A 20,174-nucleotide genomic window follows, 5' to 3' on the forward strand; every position below is an offset into this window, starting at 1 on the left:
TTCAAAACATTCTTCAAAAAATACAAAAAAATTTACAGGAAAGTGATCCAAGCTGCGAAAGCATACAATGTCTCCAAATCTATTCTATATTCTAAAAATATTTCAAAAACAACTTGGGACATCATTAATAATAAAACAAAAGTTAAAAAACAAATCAAAATTAAAAATGGGAATATACTTGTGGAGGATGGAACTGAGGTTGCCAATCAGTTTAACGAATTTTTCGCATCCGTTCTGAAGTGTACGGGAACAACGTAATGACTAAAAGTTCTGACAGGATGTGGTGCATTCAGTTAAAAAATGGCAGAAATAAACCGTGATCAAAAGAGAAGTGAACGTACGAGCATTGTGATTGACGATCTGGTCGCTAAAGTTGACGAAAAGATTCGTGAAAACCACCGTCTCGCAATAACTGAACTTCCTATAACTTTCCCACAAGTTTCACATAAGCTAGGCAACCACAAATTTTTTGCAAGATGGTGCCAAAAATGCTTACAGATCACCATAAAGAACAACAAATGGGGGCAGATGTGACGTTTTTGGAGGCCTACATCAGTCATGTTGATGCATTACTGGAGCGAATCGTAACAGGGGGCGAAACCTAGGGGAAACATGTGAATTGTGAGACAAAATTACAGTTCGTGGAGTGAGGGCACACAAGTTCCCCTAAAAACCAAGGAAATGTCCGCAAACTTTGTCGGAAAGGAAGATCATGGCAACAGTGCTCTGGGACAGGCATGTGTTCTTATTGATTTTCTCGAGTGTGGTGCAACAATAAACTCTGAGTGGTACTGCCAAACATAGTAAAACCTTAGGAGAGCTGTCCAAAAGAAGCCCTGGGGAAATTGTCACAAAATTTTCTTTTGCATGACAATGCCCGACCTCACACGGCAAACCTTAAGCATGAACTCTTGAACTCATTTAACTGGGAAGTTTTTTCTCATCGAGGGAATTTTTCCTCTACAGTCCTGATCTTGCTCCAAGTGATTTTCACTTGTTCCCTAAAATAAAGATCTGGCTAGCAACACTGCATTTTGACAACAATGAGGAGCTCCAGGTACGTGGCTGAGATCACAGGTGGCAGAATTCTATGACACAGGAATTTAAAAGCTTGTCCACTGCTATTATAAGTGCCTGAATTTGCATGGTGATTATGTTGAAAATTAGTATTTTAGTCCCTCTTTCACATGTATATAATATTTTAACAAAATATTAGATAAATGTAAATAATATCGTTAAAATTTTAAATATAATATTTTTTTACTTGGTTTTTTTTATTCGGAAAAATTCCCTACTTTCTGAATAGCCTTGGTACAATGCCAAGCAGGAAAATCAAGCTATCCCTGATCAGAGAGTTTTCATTAGTGATCACCTGTCTCCAGAAAACATGTATGTAAAGTTTGCATAGAGTAGAGTTAGAAAGTGTCTGTTAGGAGAAATGGGGGAGAAAAATGTCAGAGGATTGTAATCAATGATGATATTGAAAAACTCAAATAGACATAAATGTTTAGTTATTTGCTGTAAATCTTTTGTTTCTGTAGTAGTTCTAAGTTGTGTTGTAGCCTATATGTTTGTTATATCCTGCATGCTGTTGATAGTACAGTACTTGCTTAATTGTTTAAAATAACAACAGATTTTTTAATGGTTGTTACAATTAAACAAGATTACAGCTTTTGTTTCCTAGAGGGGTGTCCTGACTTTCACTTTTCTATCTATGTCTATTGAAGGTAGATCATGATCCACTTAATTAATTTAAATGAGCTGCCATTTGGTTCTGGGTTGAGGTAGAAAGCTCTAGTTTCCAATCTTCTTCTTTTATCAAGACCTTTCAAATGAGTTGTCATTTAATGGTTACTGCTGACCTACTGTCCCTGAATGTTAAGTATGTAGATAACTTTCTCTATAGATAAGAGAATACTGAGAGGGAACTCTTACATGAGTTAGCAGGAATCTTACCCCTTTTGAATAATTAATTATACAATAGATGAGGGTCATCTGGAAAGTAAGGTCTGGTTTCTTATAAAAACAAATAATGGATAAACAAAACTTGGTTCCTGATATTTTTTTAATTTTTCAACGTTTTTCCATTTTTGCTTTAAACATTTGTCATAACGTTCTACAAGCTTTTGAATGCCGATGTCATAGAATTCTGCTGCTTGTGAGAATAACTGCTTCTGTCATCTTGTCATCAGTGATGAAGTGATTACCGCTGAGAAATTCCTTTAGGCAATGAAATTCGTGTCATCAGTGATGAAGTGATTGCCGCCGAGAAATTCCTTTAGGCAGCGAAATTAGGGAAAGTCGCGTCATCAGTGATGAAGTGATTACCGCAGAGAATTTCCTTTATGCAGCAAAATTGGTGACAGTCGCTCTGCACCAAGTCCTGTACTGTACGGCGAGTAGTTAATCTGTTTCCAACTAAATGATCTGATGAGATTTTGGGTTTGGATGGCAGAGCGGGGTCTGGTGTTGTCATGCAACAACAAAACTCCAGATGTCAATAGGCCATGTCACTTATTCTGTATCGCACGTCGAAGTTTAGTCAGAGTATCCTAGCATTGAGCTGTATTTGTTGTTCTTTCTCGTTCCATAAACTCGACTAACAGTACTCTACGTCCCTCCTAAAACATGATTGCCACTTTGAGTGTTGAGATTGATTGTTTGGCCTTAACTTTAACCAGTGATATTGTGTGACACCATTCCATTGACGGGTGTTTCATTTCTGGGGTTATGTGAGAAACCCATGTCCTGTCACCTGTGATAATGTTCTTTATTGCCTTCCTTATGATATCAGAACAAAAACTCAAAACAAAACCCATTCCCCTCACTTATTGTTACTCATTACAGCCTGGATAACCAAGGTGAGCACAATTTGCGAAATTTCAAATGTTCGGAGAAAATTTTGTGCAATGTCGTGAAATTGTGAAATGGTACATCGCCGATCTTTACGAATCTTTTTAACAACGACATTGACCAAATCTTTATGATCACTGATGGCAGGCCAGATTGCGGTTCATTACGGACATTTTCTGTCCTTCTTTGAAAGTTCTCACCCACTTCCGCACTTTGCTGTCACTCATCGTATTAGAGCCGTACACTTCACTTATCTATCTATGAATATCCAGTGCTGGAACGTTCCTTGCTGTCAAAAACCAGATAACTGGTCAAATTTCACAGTAAAGGATTGATCAATTGTTTTGAACATCTTAAATTCGCATAGTAAACAGTTCTCTACAATGATTTCACGCATTTCATTTGGTACGCAAGGCATGCTGGGAACCGGGCACCTGTCCACTTGCCACTCGAACAGTTATCGCAGAATGGATCGTACTTTCCAAATGACCCTTGTATATTGGCGACATAAACTGAAATATACCGGATAACTGAACAAATACACAAAATTACTTGAGCGTAACGGATAGCTATGGTTATATTTCAATAGTGAATTACCCCACACGTAGATTATATTTTCAAAATCTTGTATAGGTCATTTATTTATTTTTTTTAATAGGAAAACAGTTACATTTATAAGTAATGTTTTTGATAATGGCTTAACAGACCATTACATGCTAGGCCTTGAGTTGGTAGAAAGCTGTAAAATAAATGTTTTTGAGTTCACGAAAAAAAAAAGAAACATTATTACAAATTAGGAATAATATAAATCATGTTACTGTTAAACAAAAATTAACAAATATAAACTATGGTGTTTGTTTTTGAACTAGGAATGTAGACTCATGCTAAAACACTTTAACATCTATTTCATCTGAGGTTATAAAAAATAGTGGTAAAAATATAGATGGAAATAGAAATGTAACAAGACTAAATGTTCATGCCATGGATGTAGTTCCTTCAGTTAATAAATAAAATAAAAACCACAAGAGGCTGCATAGAGTCTTTATAAAGATGCTGTATGCTAAGTGTTTTTAAGAATTACTATAGCAGATTTTGTAGTGGCTTAAAAAATGGAATAGATTTAATAAAAATGCATTACAGTATTCAAATAGAATTAATGCTTGTAATGAAGATTCTGTGGAACAGTGGAAAATTATCAATAGGTTAACAGGAAGGAGTACAAATTAAAGCACAGATAGGCTTGTGTGGATAATGCTAATATTGTACTGAAGCAAAGGATGTAGCAGAGATTGTGAATAATCACTTTATCATATCAGCTGATTGTCACGGTCAAGCGCATGTAATAACAGGCCTCATACAGGCACTAACATGCGTTCTTTCTATACGACTCCCATAACTGAAAATTAAATTATTTTTACCATAAACACTTAACCCTTCCCACGCGGCAAACGGATATATCCGTTAGGCCTAATTTTGACCAAAACGCGGTAAATGGATATATCCTTCAAAGTCTATTTTGTGTTATTTAATAAATTGTAGTTGCCGTGGAATCCGCTAGAGTTCAAGGGAGTGTTGAATACTTGTTCAGAAGAGCAGATGTTACAGTTTGAACCTCATTGGCGCGTTGCAGTGGTGGGGAGGGCGTGGCTTTGTCCCTCATGGCGTGATTTAGCCTCAGTCTGCGGCGAACCATTACGCGGTAAACGGATATATCCCGGCACTGCATATTTTAGTGTTTAACGCTGTTTTGCCATATTTCCTTATTTACTGTTCATATTCCTGTTGTATTTAGCATTTTATTATCTTTTTATATTGTTATTACTTTATTTGTTGTGTCGTTATAGACCTATATTGTTCTATGCAATGGCGAATCCTGACGGTTTTTTGTAAAATTTGAAAATTTGTTAAAAAATATAGGAGTCTGATTATTTTGTGATACTGTATTATTTTTTATTCCTAATAGCCACCACTAACTAAAAAAAAGTTAGAGTTGGTAAAATGTAAAAAAAATGTTTAAAGTTAATTACAAGTTATGAGTAAAAATTGAAAGATAAATTCCGTGTGGGAAGGGTTAAAAAATAAAAGATCTACTGGACATGACTCCTTTTCTGTACTGAACTACTTATGACAGATATTATTGAATATATTGTTCCAGTGTTAACAAATTTATTTCATTTAATTTTAGGTACCTGTGTCTTTCCAAATAAACTGAGAAGAAATATTGTTCTTCGCTTATAAAAATAATTCAACAGAGGGGGATAATCTAAGACCCATTAGTCTAATTTCTGTACTGTCCAAAAAAATTACAAAAAATAGTAAATATCAGATTGGTGAATTATTTAAATTGAAATATAGTAATCAATTTGGATTCAGAAAAAGAAAATCTATCGAAAACACTTGCTTTTGATTCTGTAAATCACGCATTCTGTCAAATGAACTCAGTTCTGGTGTTTCAGAAGTGAATTGCACAGCTTACTAGTACATAATTACTGTAATTTGTAATTGTTACATGTATGATGGATGATGCTTCACTTCATCGCCAACACAGATATCTGCCATTTAAAAATATGTAAACGTTTTAGAAAACTGTCAATGTTTGCAAGTGTAGGAATACTTCAAATTGAAATTTTGACTATTATTTTAACAGTAAAGGATTCAGGACTCGAGTGAGGTAGAAGCAATAACTCAAGATGTGTAAAAAATTAGTGTTAGAAATCATTGTGTAGAGATAATGCTTGACAGCAAAAATTCAGGTACTAAAACAACAAATAATTAAGTAAAATACAAAGTTGACCTGAAAGTATGGAAGAACTAGCACTGACGCATACGTAAATGGAAGATGTAACTCAAATGAATGCTACTTAACGAGAAATTTAATCTTGTCACGAACTACAGCACAGTCTCAAATGATGAAAACAAAACTGAAGTCCAACCTAAGAACGACCTGGTTCATACTACGAAAATCACTCCTAAAGGTTGGGACACACATAACCGCACCGCGCCCGACACGTCAGTCGGCCGTTTGCTGGCCGTCATAACGGTGAAAGAATGCAGCGCAGTTTTCAACCTGCAAGTCCACACATGTCCGCACCGACACCAGACGGTCGTGGCCGCACCGTGCCCGCACCGGCACCGATATGTTTAGTTTGAATTTTGACGGGCACGGTGCGGTCTACGAGCGGCATCATGTTGTTTACTGTTACGTTCTTCTTTTTAAAACTATTTAAGTAGTCTACACGTTCTATTTTAGTGAACTATTTAGTATAGCCTACTAACTCTACATCCTGTGTTCGCGTACAAAATCATATTTATTATTAAAAAGTATTATATTTTCTTACCTTAGAGTAAACTAGTCATTTTCTTATTTGTGCATATTTTCTTATTACAACAAATTTGAAAACCATGTTGTACCTTAAGTGATTTTAAACAACTAAATTCGAATTATGAAAAATCTATAAACATTTTTCATTAATTAAAAAATAACAAGCATGTTATTATTTGCGCGAAAATCTTTTTTCTTTGATGTATTGAAGTTACTTGATACATTTATTCCGGTATTTTGTAAGGGTCATATTTTAGTATGTTTCCATGACATTTTTATTTTTGTATTCTTTTCACTTCAATAAAGTAAAAATAAAAATATTTTATTTACAATAAGATTTTCAAGCAAGAAAAAAACCCATGTTAAAAATAAATAATAATAATAAATCATTTATTTCCCCATAATAACAAACTGAATATTAGAAATAAATATTATTGCCAGTGCTTAGTAATAAATAATACTATAACATAACGTATTTACAATAGCAGTAAATAACAAATACAAAAAAATGTTTTCTACTTACTTTATTTCTAATTTATTTACTTAGAGTAATAAAATATAAAAAAGTAGGTTACATCCTTTTAGATTTTTCTTTTCTTTTTTTAAACTAATAATTAGGCCAATAGATTTACAAAATAAGGGAAAATTTAGGTACCCCATAAGAGGCTGTGCCTGTGTTGGGATACTATATACAAAAAAGGCTACAAAATAAAAATAGCGGGAATCGAGCAAGAATAAAATGATAAAAATGAGTTTATTGTAGCTTATGTAGTAAATAATGTAATATTACGTTTTCAAAGTTTAAATTTAGTATAAACTAGTGTGCTGTATTAAACAAAAAGGATTTATGCATGATTTACAATTAATTTCAAATATTAGGCTTTACAACATGTAGCATTAAAATATTATATTATAAATAATTATTTTATAATGCTCTAACGTGTCTATTTAAATATTATTATAACTTAGCAGACAAGACTAACCATACACTAAATTTATTATCTTTAAACATATACTCAATATCATTTTGACCGATCAACCATACTCTCATTTTTTTAGAAAATATATTTATGTTTCTACTATTTTTGACTAATTCTGGCAATAAAATTATTTGTCCCGGAGCTATAAAAGAAAAACATTTTGATAAAATCTGTTTTTTTGTATGTTCTCCAGTATATATTTTACAAATATTTACTATGTTTTACAAATTATTATAAACAGGCTTGCAACATGGCAAACTCTATAGCTTTTGGGTTTAATACAAAAAAACACCAAATATACTGTTTATAGTGTATTTGACCAAAATTCACTGCAATGAAACACAATGAACAAGAATTTATAGGGATATAAAAAATATAACCAAGATAAAGATATTTACAAAATTTTACATACTAGCTGATTGTACAAAGCTTTACTGTAGCATTGCAATATTACATTCACCACAGCGATTAATAAAAAATAACAACAATGAAATTAACAATTATCTCAAGCAATACTTAATCTTCCGAATATTTTTTAAGTATCTGTCACTTCGAATCTAAAAGAAACATGTTGTAGTACAAACAGTGTGATTGTTGCGCTCGGACTGCATACGGACATGTGTGGCCTCACGGTAACCGAGCCGAGCCAGCACCGATACTCGGCCGACTCACGTGTCGGGCACGGTGCGGTTATTGTGTGTCCCAACCTTTAGGCACTTGACGTGGTACAAACTAACACTGCAGACGAGTCCATCATCTGTTTTGTTGACTTACCTTTGTTATGTACGTTTTAACATTTTGCTACCTGAAGAATAGGACAGAGTCCAGTTTTCGAAAACGAAGTAGCCCATTTTTTTTTGTAAAATACAAATAAATAACAGTGAATGTGTGTTATTCTGTTAGTCTTTCAAACTATCCACCCATAGTTAATAATGAGTTTAAGCTAAGAATTTGATAACAGTTTTTAATGTTACTTTTATAAATTCATAATTTATGCTTTCTCTTTCAGTTTTATAACAGTATTTGATATTATAATCAAGTCCTTTGATAATATCAGGTATAGTTCATAATGTGTAGTTTATTTATTTTTTTATTTTTTTACTTATTATTATTTTATACTTAAATTAATTATGCTATTTATTAAATTAATTTTTTAATAAATTAAAAAAATATTATATACAAAAATATGTTAATTATTTATTAAATTATTTATACTTATGATATTCTTATGAAATTACAAAACTTTAAAATTTATATCAAATTCATTACTTGACTTGTACGGATGAGGATTTTCCCACGGAACCACAATGTTTAGAACGATTTTTGCTAGGAAGCCTCCAATATAACGTACTGAATATAGTATAATGGACAAACGGAATGAGGTAATAGTGAGAAAATGTTGAAACATAAGGTATAGAGAGTTACTAAAACTGCACAAGGAAATTTGTACGGAGGGAACATAATGGTGATGATTACTCAGTTGCGTAACTAGGAATTGGCTTTGGGGGGATAATTTTTATGAAGAGCGTACCACACTAGGTGGTATGGAATAAATTTAAATTAGTTACATCACTGTGATCAATGTTTTAGCACATAAACATAATTGTGATTAAAAATGTCGACATAGTGAGTTTGTTTTATTTAGATGTTAGCCAAGTAGTCTTATCAAGTAGTGATATCACACACATCAATAGTTGATCGCTTTACAAATAAAACATGTATACACATTCTGAGTTCAAAAAAGAAGAGGTCTCATTACACCCCCCCTCCCCAGATTTTTGTATTTTCAAACATACTTTTCAAAAACGTAAGTAAATGATCATATTACATTTGTAAGGTTATTCGTAAACATTTTTAAACAAAAATAAACCTTGAACATTCTAAACGACTTAATTCCATCCCCTTGGAACAAACCTTGAGATATAATTAATATTCTGATTGATTTCTGAACAAACACTAATTTTAATACAACTTATAATAATAATTAATTGTACCATGTAATTATAGTTCAGAGATCATAAATAAAAATCAATTAAAAATTCCAAACATGACACTTAAAAACCCAGAGCTTTTCATATCTACAAAATAAATGTACACAAAAAACTACAATCAGTGGTAAAAACAAATAGCAAGATTGTGCAATATAAAAATACTACAAGCTGATAAAAATTGCTAAAAAATGTATAAATAAAGAAAACTGTATTGATTTCAGTTGTACATTTTGGCTTTTAGTTTGTTTTCTGAAATCATTTGTTTTATATTTTTTAAATAGCATAAAAACAATTCAATTTATTAGAAATTGAATCACTGGATGTATGATGATATGATGAAGAATGGAATTGAATCACTGGATGAAGTGCTTAGCAAAACTCATTATGCAGATGATAAATCATTAACCTGTAAGGCTTGTAACATTAACCTGTAAAATCCATTAACCCTCCGACTGATAATAAGAAACTCCTAGAATAATAAACAGGGTTTTATTTTTGCACAGCATATTTTTCAAATATTAAAAAAATAAGTGCTAAATGCTAAGTAATAAGCTTTATATATCAATTTTTTATTAGAAACAAGAGAAAAATGTAAGATAATACAAATAAGCACTTACTAGAGTATTGTTTTTTTTGTACATAAATTGAAAAATATGTATTGTAAATTTTTTGTTTTTGAAGTTTCACTCCATGTAATTTTCACATGAATTGAAATAGTACGACACTGTAAATGTAAAAACATATGCACAGGTTTGTAGTGAACAAAAAACATTGTAACATATATACACTTATTTACAATACAAAAAAGTTTTTTGATAAAAATATAAAGTATGTACTACTTTGTTTGTAGTAAGCGTATCCGTACGGTGTTTGATGGATTCTTTGGGCAAGAAGAATATCAGATAACTATTAAATTCACTGTCACTATTAATTTTCACAACCCAACTCACACTCCACTGGTTTATAACCATCCAGACTATCTGACAACAAATCTGACAAAGAAATATCATCATGCATTTTATTTGCTGATATGTCACTTTCATCATCCAATACAATAGTTCACGTATATCATTTGAACAACGAGAATTGCCCATTTCACAACATAACAATCAATTATAAACAACTAGCCTACATAATAGCCTAGCAACAAAGAACGTCAAGGCCGTGCAGCGCATTACCAGCTGCATAGTCCATCAGCTGTATGCTGTACGGCATTTGAATTGATATCAGCTGACAACAAGTAACATTACGAATATAAAATATATAACATGAATTGGTATTTATGAGTAGAAGATTCGATTGGTGCAAATTATGTCTTTATAACTTAAACAGGTTTCGCGTAATGATTGCTGAAAGTTGACCGACGGCTGTGCCGTCTTTATCAGTTCACAAGCAGTATTGATGAATGTCTGTGCCGTCGGTCATCAGTCGGAGGGTTAAACCATTTTTTGAAAGTGGCCAATAGGATATTTAAATACAAAAATATAAAAGCGCTAAGAGATTCTGAAACTTCAAGCACCGAGTCAGAACATTTCCAAAAAGAATAATAGATCGTGATAACCCAATTGACAAACATAGAACCAGGTCTGGTTACATTGTCCAAAACGTTACTTGAACTATTTACAACATAGATCTAGAACATGCTCTACGCTGGGTGCACAACAAGCTAGGGCGAGCCTGGACATGCAGTTATTGCCTCTGGTGTGTTGGTGGCAGCGTAAGATGATGTGTTTACGTAGGACGCCATACGTCCGGGTCCTCCATCAGTGTGGTGTGATGGTCGGCCTGGGTCACCACCCCACTGGGAGACGACGCCATCGCAGCCATATCCTGGCGAGAACCTCTGCCGCCGCCACAACCGTGTTAGGTTAGTTAGGTTAACTCACACATCGCATGCAGCCATTGGGTCGAAATCAACAGGACCCAGATTTATGTTAAATTTTCTCGTATCAGAATTCATTCCCAATTCAAAATAAGTTGGATTTTAAAATTTCTTAATTAACCAAACTGTTTTCAAAACATCTTAAAACAATATGTTTTAGTTAAAATAAATTTAGTTTACTGGAAACATGTCTCCAAAAGCCTCTTCAGAGAGCCAAAACTGATAAGGATTAAAATTAAAAAAACATTAGTACGGTACAAATTTGCTCTGTTTGCAAAGTAAAATAAGTAGGACATACAATAATTAAATAAAGATATAATTTAATCAACGAAACATATTTAACATTTTTTATATGTACTTTTGAAAACCTAATCTAATAAAAATACATCATAATTATAAATTTATTATGTGTACATGAATGGTCACAAATGTGTCAAACTAAAAAATTGTATTACGTTTATTTTTGAGACAATACTCAAAATAGAGAGTATTGATAACTTGATATTGAAAAAATGATTTTAACACTTCACAGAATTTTATTTCAAGATGTTAAACTATACGATAAATATCAGCTGGGCGTTTCATAAAAAAGCTGTTTTTTGTCTCTATTTAGTTAGTTTTATTCTTGACGCCATCAGTTTTTTACCAGATCGTTTACTCAATGTTTCCTGTTCATTTCGTTAATGTCACAAACACAACAAACACAATATTATTCAATCAAAAGTGTGGTAGCTGTTAGTGTTAAGTTATAAACGCACGTCAAGCAAGCTATATCCTTCTTTTTTTATAAATGACAGTGAGTACAGAAGAAGCAGAAAGTTAGGAATATATCCTCCTCAAGGAAACTAAAGTAATAAGGGAATAATAAACATATAATTAAATTAAATAGGACAGATTCGCATCGAGAAGTTTTAAAATGGTATTTGATTGTTCTTACAACAATATTTTTCAAATTGTTTTATTATTTCTAGAATCTAGAAAATAAAATTGTTTTACTAAAAAACAATAACAGTAGGTCTTGATTCTTAACAAATTTGTTTTTATTAAGGTGTGCAACAAGTACGGGTGTTCGAGTCAAATGACCCAAACATTCGGTTATATTCCAACATAAAATTCTAAGTTTGTAATTTTTTATCTTTTGGATTAAACAGTAAAGTCGGTTAATGGAGTAATGTTGAAAAACACAACACACTGCAAACAAGCTTCTCAACAAACGTAATACGCACTTGCGACCGATCGCCATCATGCCGTAGATAACTCCCGTGCCGATGATCATTCCACTGCCAAAGATGCTCGAAAATCCGGGACAGAAGAGTATTCCTGGTACACCGATCCTGAACATAAAGGAGATATGTCAGCATAACTACTAAATTGCGTGCGAAGACGCGGGTAATTGCTAGCATAGATATAAATTAAAAGTATCAAATATAAAGTTATAAATAGTATGTTTCACCATTATTATCAAAATAAACAGATTTAAAATATTCGCTGAAACAAAGCAATCATCAAACTCTGCACTCTTATCACTAGAGCTGTTGATAAGCCGCCCTTCCTCTTATTGGGCCTGGCCCATTACTGTGATAAGCCTATATTCTAAATTTTTATTGCATTATATTATATTAGTCAGAAAAACTATATAACGGAAAATCCAGACACATAAAGAAAACTAAGCACTGTTGCATTTATTTATAGAAACTTTTTTTCATAGAAATTTTTATAGGACAATTTATAGGAAATAGTTAAAATTTTATGTACATTTAACTATTTCCAAAAATTACCACCCTAGTTTAGAACCACCTTTTAAACTAATGCACTTATTAACATTTCAGTTACATTAAGTTAATGGATTAGTCATAATAAATAGTTAATAATAATATAGAAGAGTATTTACTAAGATAGAATTCATTATTTGAATTAAGTTGATCTAACAATAATATTAGAGTATACACAAAATAACTGCATAATTGATTGCAATATATTCAAGTGCTACAAGTCAACTACAATGTAACTGACTGACATTGAATAAAATTGAAACAAATTATAAAGATAAGAAATTGTAGTTATCTTAGTACATTGGAGTTTGGTTATGACCAAATAGAATATAGAAGGTCCGAATTTTATGAGGATATCTATGAATTTATTTAACTTATCCAATCTTAGCTTATCCAATAACACTCAAGATGTCCAATCCGCAAAATTACTCGGTATTCACATTGATTCTAAACTAAACTGGTCCCATCACATTAATAACTTATGCAGTAGGCTCTCGCGAGTAAGTTATCTTTTTTTGGAAACTAAGAGATGTTGTTTCTATTGAATACTTGAGGACAGCATACTTTGGTTTATTTCAGTCTCATATTTCTTATGGATTAATACTTTGGGGTCATTCTTCTCACATTAAAGATATTTTGATAATACAAAAGAGGGTTTTATGAACAATCTGTAGAGCTGAATTCTTAGAACATTGTAAACCACTTTTTATTAGTTTAAAAATTCTCACAATTATAAACCTATACATCTTCCATCTATTATTACATTTAAAAACTAATCTGCGCTCATTCACACTTAGACAGGATTTGCATTTGTATAATACTAGAAATCGTGATAAGCTTGATGTACCCCAGCACAGGCTGGCCAAAACAGGTTCATCTCACATGGTGAACAGCATTGTTTTCTTTAATAAACTTAATGTAACAGCTTGGACTGCCTCAACTGGGGTGTTTAAGAGTAAGGTATTGCATTGGTTACAACAAAATCCATTTTATAATCTAGAGGATTTTCTAAATCATGATGTGGATGTAGAATTTTAATTCTGAATAACTAAATAGTGCCAGAGTAGTAATTAAACTCATACATTGTAAAACCGTAATTGTAAAATTGTACTGTAAATTTTACATGTCTAATTTTAAACATATTTAATCTATTATGTCTATTATTATTAATACATGACTATGCCTATTTCATTATATGTAAAATGTGATCAATGGCATTAAAAAAAGAAAGAAAAAAAAAACTATAACTGTAACTCATTCTGATACAGTTTATAGACAATACTCGGTTTATTAAGTCATGCCCGTCACATCCAACTATCTAGTAATATTTAGAATAGGTATGCTGGACCACATGTCGAATAACAGGCTTTGCTGAAGTTGAAACAGAATTTTGAGCTCATTTCATTCTTGAGATGTCCTGTCGAAAGATTGACAATCAGACAGAAAAAAAGGTTTTTACAACCCCCAAGCAGACAGAAAAGAGGGTTTTACAAACCCAAGGCAGACATAAAGAGGTTATTACAAACCCCAAACAGACATAAAGAGGTTTTTACAACCCCCAGGCAGACAGAAAAGAGAGTTTTACAACCCCCAGGCAGACATAAAGAGGTTTTTACAACCCTCAGGCAGACAGAAAAGAGGGTTTTACAACCCCCAGGCAGACAGAAAAGAGGTTTTTACAACTGCCAGGTAGACAGAAAAGAGGGTTTTACAACCCCCAGGCAGACAGAAAAGAGGGTTTTACAACCCTCAGGCAGACATAAAGAAATGTGGCAGTCCACTGAATGACAGACTTCAATGACACAGTGGGACAAGCAAAATTACCAAACTCTTATTTTGTTTATATAGAAATAAACTGATAAAACAGGAGTATTGAAGGACCTAACAAAATGCAACAGAAATTTTATCGTCCAATGGATCAAAATAACCTCATTACATACGTTACCACAATAGATTGTCAACCGACTGTACTCAGTTTCTTTAAAGATTTTTTTATTCTACAATTTGTCTGTTGCCATCATGGTTACCCATTCATCAATGTTACCCATCAATGTAACGAAGTTAGCTAATGGTCAGCCACATCCCATGGAGTGACTTGCACCATCATCAAACCCGATGTTGACTATATAGAAATGAAGCTTCATGCAATGAAGGTCAGTTCATCTTTAGATATCGAGTGGAAAGACAGAAATTACATTTTTTCGGTCCCTCCAGTAATTACCAAAAAAATTACTATGGTCTCATCATACTTGTGGCAGGTAACTAGCCCACAATATAATGAACTTTAAAATTATTAAGTAGTTTAAAACAATTACTTTTTCATAATTACAGTAAATTATGGCTTCAAAGTTCATCAAACTTCCAGACGTGACATCATCACAAACATGGTGCACCGTAATGTGAGTGTTACCAACAGTTGAATCTGACGGGCAAAGGTATGTAAACCAAATCTTATCAGTATTGATCCAAAGAGACAAACATAAACAACACTGGTTTATTTTTAGGCGTAAATATGGTCATAAATAAATGGTAAATAGTGTCCATCATAAGTACATTTGAAGAGAAAATCGTTAAAAACAATCACAACCAGAGTAAAATTGACATTCATTAAAAACATACATGGTAATTATAACATTTAGCACCATGAAATTTCAGGTGTTACATATTTAGATTGTATAGTAGTTATATAGACTTTCACTTAAAAGTGCATCAATGCTGTGGTCACACAATATGTACAGTATTTCACTGATAAATAGTGATAAAAATATCAGTCCTTTTGATTTGAAAAGATCCAGGCCATTTGACAGCATTGCTCTGGGTTACTTGGGACGATTAAAGGTCAAAGATAAGAAGAAAACAACACACAAACATAACTTTCCAATGTGAGTATTGTTCTTGCAGCAGGGAGACCAAATGAATTCACCACAACAAAAATTGAGCAGCTTAAGCTAAATTTAGCTGAATAAAATATAATCGAACTTAAAATACTAAACAAAACTATTCTGAACAGTTCTCAATAATATTGAGCAGCTTAAGCTAAATTTAGCTGAATCAAATATAATCAAACTTAAAATACTAAACAAAACTATTCTGAACAGTTCTCAATAATATTGAGCAGCTTAAGCTAAATTTAGCTGAATAAAATATAATCAAACTTAAAATACTAAACAAAACTATTCTGAACAGTTCTCAATAATATTGAGCAGCTTAAGCTAAATTTAGCTGAATCAAATATAATCAAACTTAAAATACTAAACAAAACTATTCTAAACAGTTCTCAATGATACTCATTTATTACTAGTAGAGATTACATTGCAATTTGTCATACATTGCCACATTGAAAACACATCATTGTACACTTCAATGTTAAGAGCAATGAAATCGTACAGTTCGTCCAGATCTTTAAAAGAAGCAATACATTAAATTTAAAAAAATCAATTAATTAATTAATTAAAAACCAATTACAACACAGATAAAAGAATTTCCTAAGATCAACAACAATTGTTTAATTCATGATTGATCCCAAAAAACTCATCCACTTCATAAAATGGGTGTTCCAAAAGAAAAAAGCCAATTTGCCTTTTAAAAATACCAAATGGCAGTGATCTTAATCTATTTGGCAGTGCATTCCATAATTTTGGTCCAAGAGATGATGTTGCTAACAAATATTGTTTGGAAGTCAGTTTTTTGGTTACAATATTGTTTGCACCCTTGTGTTATATTGGTAGTTGCTTTGATATGTTAAGTTGTTTGACGTAGCCACATATACGAGGGGTATTAGAAAAATAAGGTTCCCATGATTTTTTTTAATAGACAGCTCTATATTTCTACCTAGAGTTATACATCAATTTAAAACTTAAAAGTTAAGCTATTTTTCCACATAATCACCGTTTCTGTCCAAAAACTTTTGTAGACGATGCTCCAACTTTTCTATCCCCATGTTGTAGAATTCTGCCGCCAATCCTTTGAGGAATCGAGTAACCTCTTTCTTGACTTCATCATCGGTACTGAAGCGTTGGCCACCCAAGTGTTCCTTTAATTTTGGGAATAAGTGATAATCACTTGGGGCTAGGTCTGGGCTGTAGGGGGGGATGGCCGATCGATCTTCAACCAATATGTCTCAACTTTTTTAACAACTCCATCTGAAACTGAAGGCCATCCACTTCGGATTTCATCGTGAATTTCCATGCAGCCTTCACTGAATTCTCTACACCGTTTCCGAACGTGTTGAACAGATATGCAGTTTTCCCCATAAACTTCAATTAACTGACGATGAATTTCAATAGGTGAAATCTGTTTTGCATTCAAAAAACGTATCACAGCACGAATTTCGCATCTGGCGGCAACAATGATAGGGAGCTCCATCTTCGAAAGCAGCTAGGCCGGCACTGTTGGACGTAGCGAGGCGCGAGTGGTATGGATAGAGAGAGGGACAGCTGGTGAGTAAGACAGTGTTACCAGATTTCTCCCAACATATCGCATTCTGTCTCGGCGGCATAGGGAACCTTATTTTTCTAATACCCCTCGTAACTATACAACATTATTGACATGTTATTAAAGAATTTAGTTTTTTATCTTATAATACTAGTAAGCCTCTGATGATAAGAAACTCAACCCACCCAAAGTAGAAGACAGCCCTGTTCCAGTAAGGGCGTTTCTCCACCCAGTCGCTCAGCGTCTGCACGAAGTCGATGAACATGCAACAACAAGGGGCTTCAACTGATATCGTCAAAAATCCAGCCACCCTGGAAAGTAAAAAAAAATCAACTTATCACCTGTAAACACTTACTTTAATAAACTCTGGATAAAAATTAACTTGTTAACTTAGGAAGTAGGGAGATTACCGATGACCTGCAACTTTCTGAAGGTGATTCTTATTTCAAAGTCACACAATTCCAAGAACTAAAATTGGATACAAGGTTGCTTTAATCACATTGATAAACTGAATATTTTCTTCTTTACATATAAACTATTGTACTTCATACACACTGTTCTTGTACACTACACTGTAGATGTTTTTATCTTTGTCTTGTGCATGAACAACGTAAAAAAACTGCCTTACAAGTCAAAGGAGTAAACTGGACTTGTGAACCCTGCCAGGAGCTAACCTCGGCAAACTCTGACAGTGAACGTTCTGGTTTAGTGCTGGAAGAAAAAATTGACAAGCTTTTCGAAATTGTAAAAGGTCTTGTAACTGACAATCTGCTCCTAAATGAAAAATTCGACAACGCTTTTGACCTAGGTAAATCGAAAAACATTTTGCCGGTAGGCTGTTTGACCATAACCTCAAACGATGTTAGCCGTAGGCCTATGAAGGCTAAAGACATTGCTGAAGTTCATGAGACTCCCAATAACGACAAGAGAGTCAGTGATTAGTGCAAGTAGTGATCTACAGGCAGGATGCCCCTACTTATGCAAGTAAGACTAAAAATAATTCTAAGCAGTGCGTGGCCTGCAGGCCTAAGCCTAACCTACACCAATGTAGTAATAATTCTGAGGCAGACAATGAAGGCTTCTGCACTGAGTCCTATAAAGGTAGAGGCAAGTTAAACCATTGCTTAATCATAAAGAAAAGACCACAAGCAAAAAACCTAATAAACTTATATCTGGTAAAAAATAATAGCAATCAACTCTTAGCTGTGACTAGGCAGTCTTGGGTATATATCACCAGGCTCCAAGTATCTGTAAATGAAAACGATATTATAAGTCACCTTGAGGGCCAACTTAAACTCCAAAAATTTTAACTGTGAAAAGCTACAAACACGACATAATTCCTACAACTCATTTAAAATAGGAATCCCTCCCAGAACTTGAAAATGAAGTAATGAACCCTGAATTATGGCCAACTGGAATTTTAATCGGAAAAGTATTTCCCTCCTAGGCCTAACAAAAAATCACCAGAATGTAAGTAAACCCAATGAAAATGTTTTTTTAGATCCAGTGACAAAAACGAACTCAGAACTAAGTATGGCTGGCACACCAAACTAAAATAGAAATGCTTGTGCATTTTCCAAAGTATTGTGTGCTTGCAATACTCTTTCTTAATATACAAAGGAGTCAGTGATAAACTTACACTTTTGGAAGATCTTGCAATGCAGGAGCATTATGATTTCATCTGTCTTTCAGAACATTGGTTGCAGAGCGGGGAGATTGATTTCTGCTGTTTAAGTGGGTATAATCTAACTACTAGCTACACACGAACAGTCTTTGGCAGGGGTGGTACTCTCATCTTTGCTAGGGATGTATATAATTTTAAGCCTATAGACCTCTATAGTTTTAGCCTTGAAAAAACTCTGGAAGTGTGCGCTATTGAAATCGACCTCACTTCAGCTCATAATTATTTCTATTTACCGTAACACCAGAAAGCAACGAATGGGTCTTTCTTGAAAGCATAGAAAAAATTCTCCTCTATCTCAAGAAAATGGATTAATTATAAAATAGTCATTGGAGGAGATGTGAAACGCCCAGTTTGATGTCACCAAGGACAAAAAAATCAGTAGTAGATTTTTCTCAATGTTCTTCGGCAGTTTAATTTCTACCACCACAACTACCAACCTACTAGAGGAGAAGCCTGCCTGGATAATGTTTTTCAAACATAAACAAAAATGACATTTTTTGCCATACTGTGCCCTGTTATTTCTCAGACATGATGGATTAGTGTTTCGGTTTTTTGTCTGAACAGTCTATTGGACCTGATAAGACTGATGATATTTCTGTTTTACGCAGATTATTTTCAAAACAGAAACTAGACCTCTTCAAGGTAAAAATCAGTAAATCAATTGGCATAATCAACTTTTTCTGTACAACTGGATTACACATGTAAATGCAGTTAATAATCCTTTCACACACTGTTTTTTGAAAGTATACAGACCGCTTTTGAAACAATGTTTCCCTCTCTGTAAGTATAAAACTAAACCCAAATATGTTAATAAGTCAAATCAATCATGGTATACATCAGATCTTGTCAGGCTCAAGGGTCAAGTTAAACTTGCGTATGATAATTTTAAAATAAATCAGAACAACCTCAAACAAACTAGCCTAATAAGGATTTAGTACATAAATACAAGAAAACAATAAAAGAAGCTAAGGTTAATCACAATGCTAACCTAATTGAAAAAATCTAACAATAAATGCATGACAGCTTGGAACCTAATTAGGCCTAACCTACAATCTAAGTCCAACCATAGCTGTATTCCCTTTACACTCCAGTGTTTCTTAATAACTTTTTTATTGAATCTGTCAGTTCCATCAGAAATAACATTGTAAAACCTGAGACTACTTTTGAGCAATTTCTTAATTTTAACACAAATAGATCAGCCTAATCTTAACTTTAAACTTGTAACTTGTGATGATGTTCTTATGGTCATCAAAAAG

The 20,174-nt window shown here is 33.2% G+C and overlaps 1 protein-coding gene across 2 annotated transcripts in view; it reads right to left on the reverse strand.

Moving 5' to 3' along the window:
* LOC124364204 (calcium channel flower) overlaps nucleotides 1-20,174 on the reverse strand; it is a 43,384-nt gene that overhangs the window by 6,206 nt on the left and 17,004 nt on the right. Inside the window, exons 4-6 of one of the 2 annotated variants that reach the window (XM_046819514.1) lie at nucleotides 17,420-17,545; nucleotides 12,255-12,362; nucleotides 10,843-10,989 (exon numbers count right to left, since the gene is read on the reverse strand). In XM_046819514.1, coding sequence (XP_046675470.1) covers nucleotides 10,878-10,989; nucleotides 12,255-12,362; nucleotides 17,420-17,545 — 346 coding nt within the window. In that variant the 3' untranslated portion in view covers nucleotides 10,843-10,877. The remainder of the gene's footprint in view (nucleotides 1-10,842; nucleotides 10,990-12,254; nucleotides 12,363-17,419; nucleotides 17,546-20,174) is intronic. The other variant, XM_046819515.1, reaches the window with a different exon arrangement.

The sequence above is a fragment of the Homalodisca vitripennis genome, chromosome 6 (assembly GCF_021130785.1).
Source record: "Homalodisca vitripennis isolate AUS2020 chromosome 6, UT_GWSS_2.1, whole genome shotgun sequence".
In the NCBI taxonomy this organism is placed as follows: Eukaryota; Metazoa; Arthropoda; class Insecta; order Hemiptera; family Cicadellidae; genus Homalodisca; species Homalodisca vitripennis.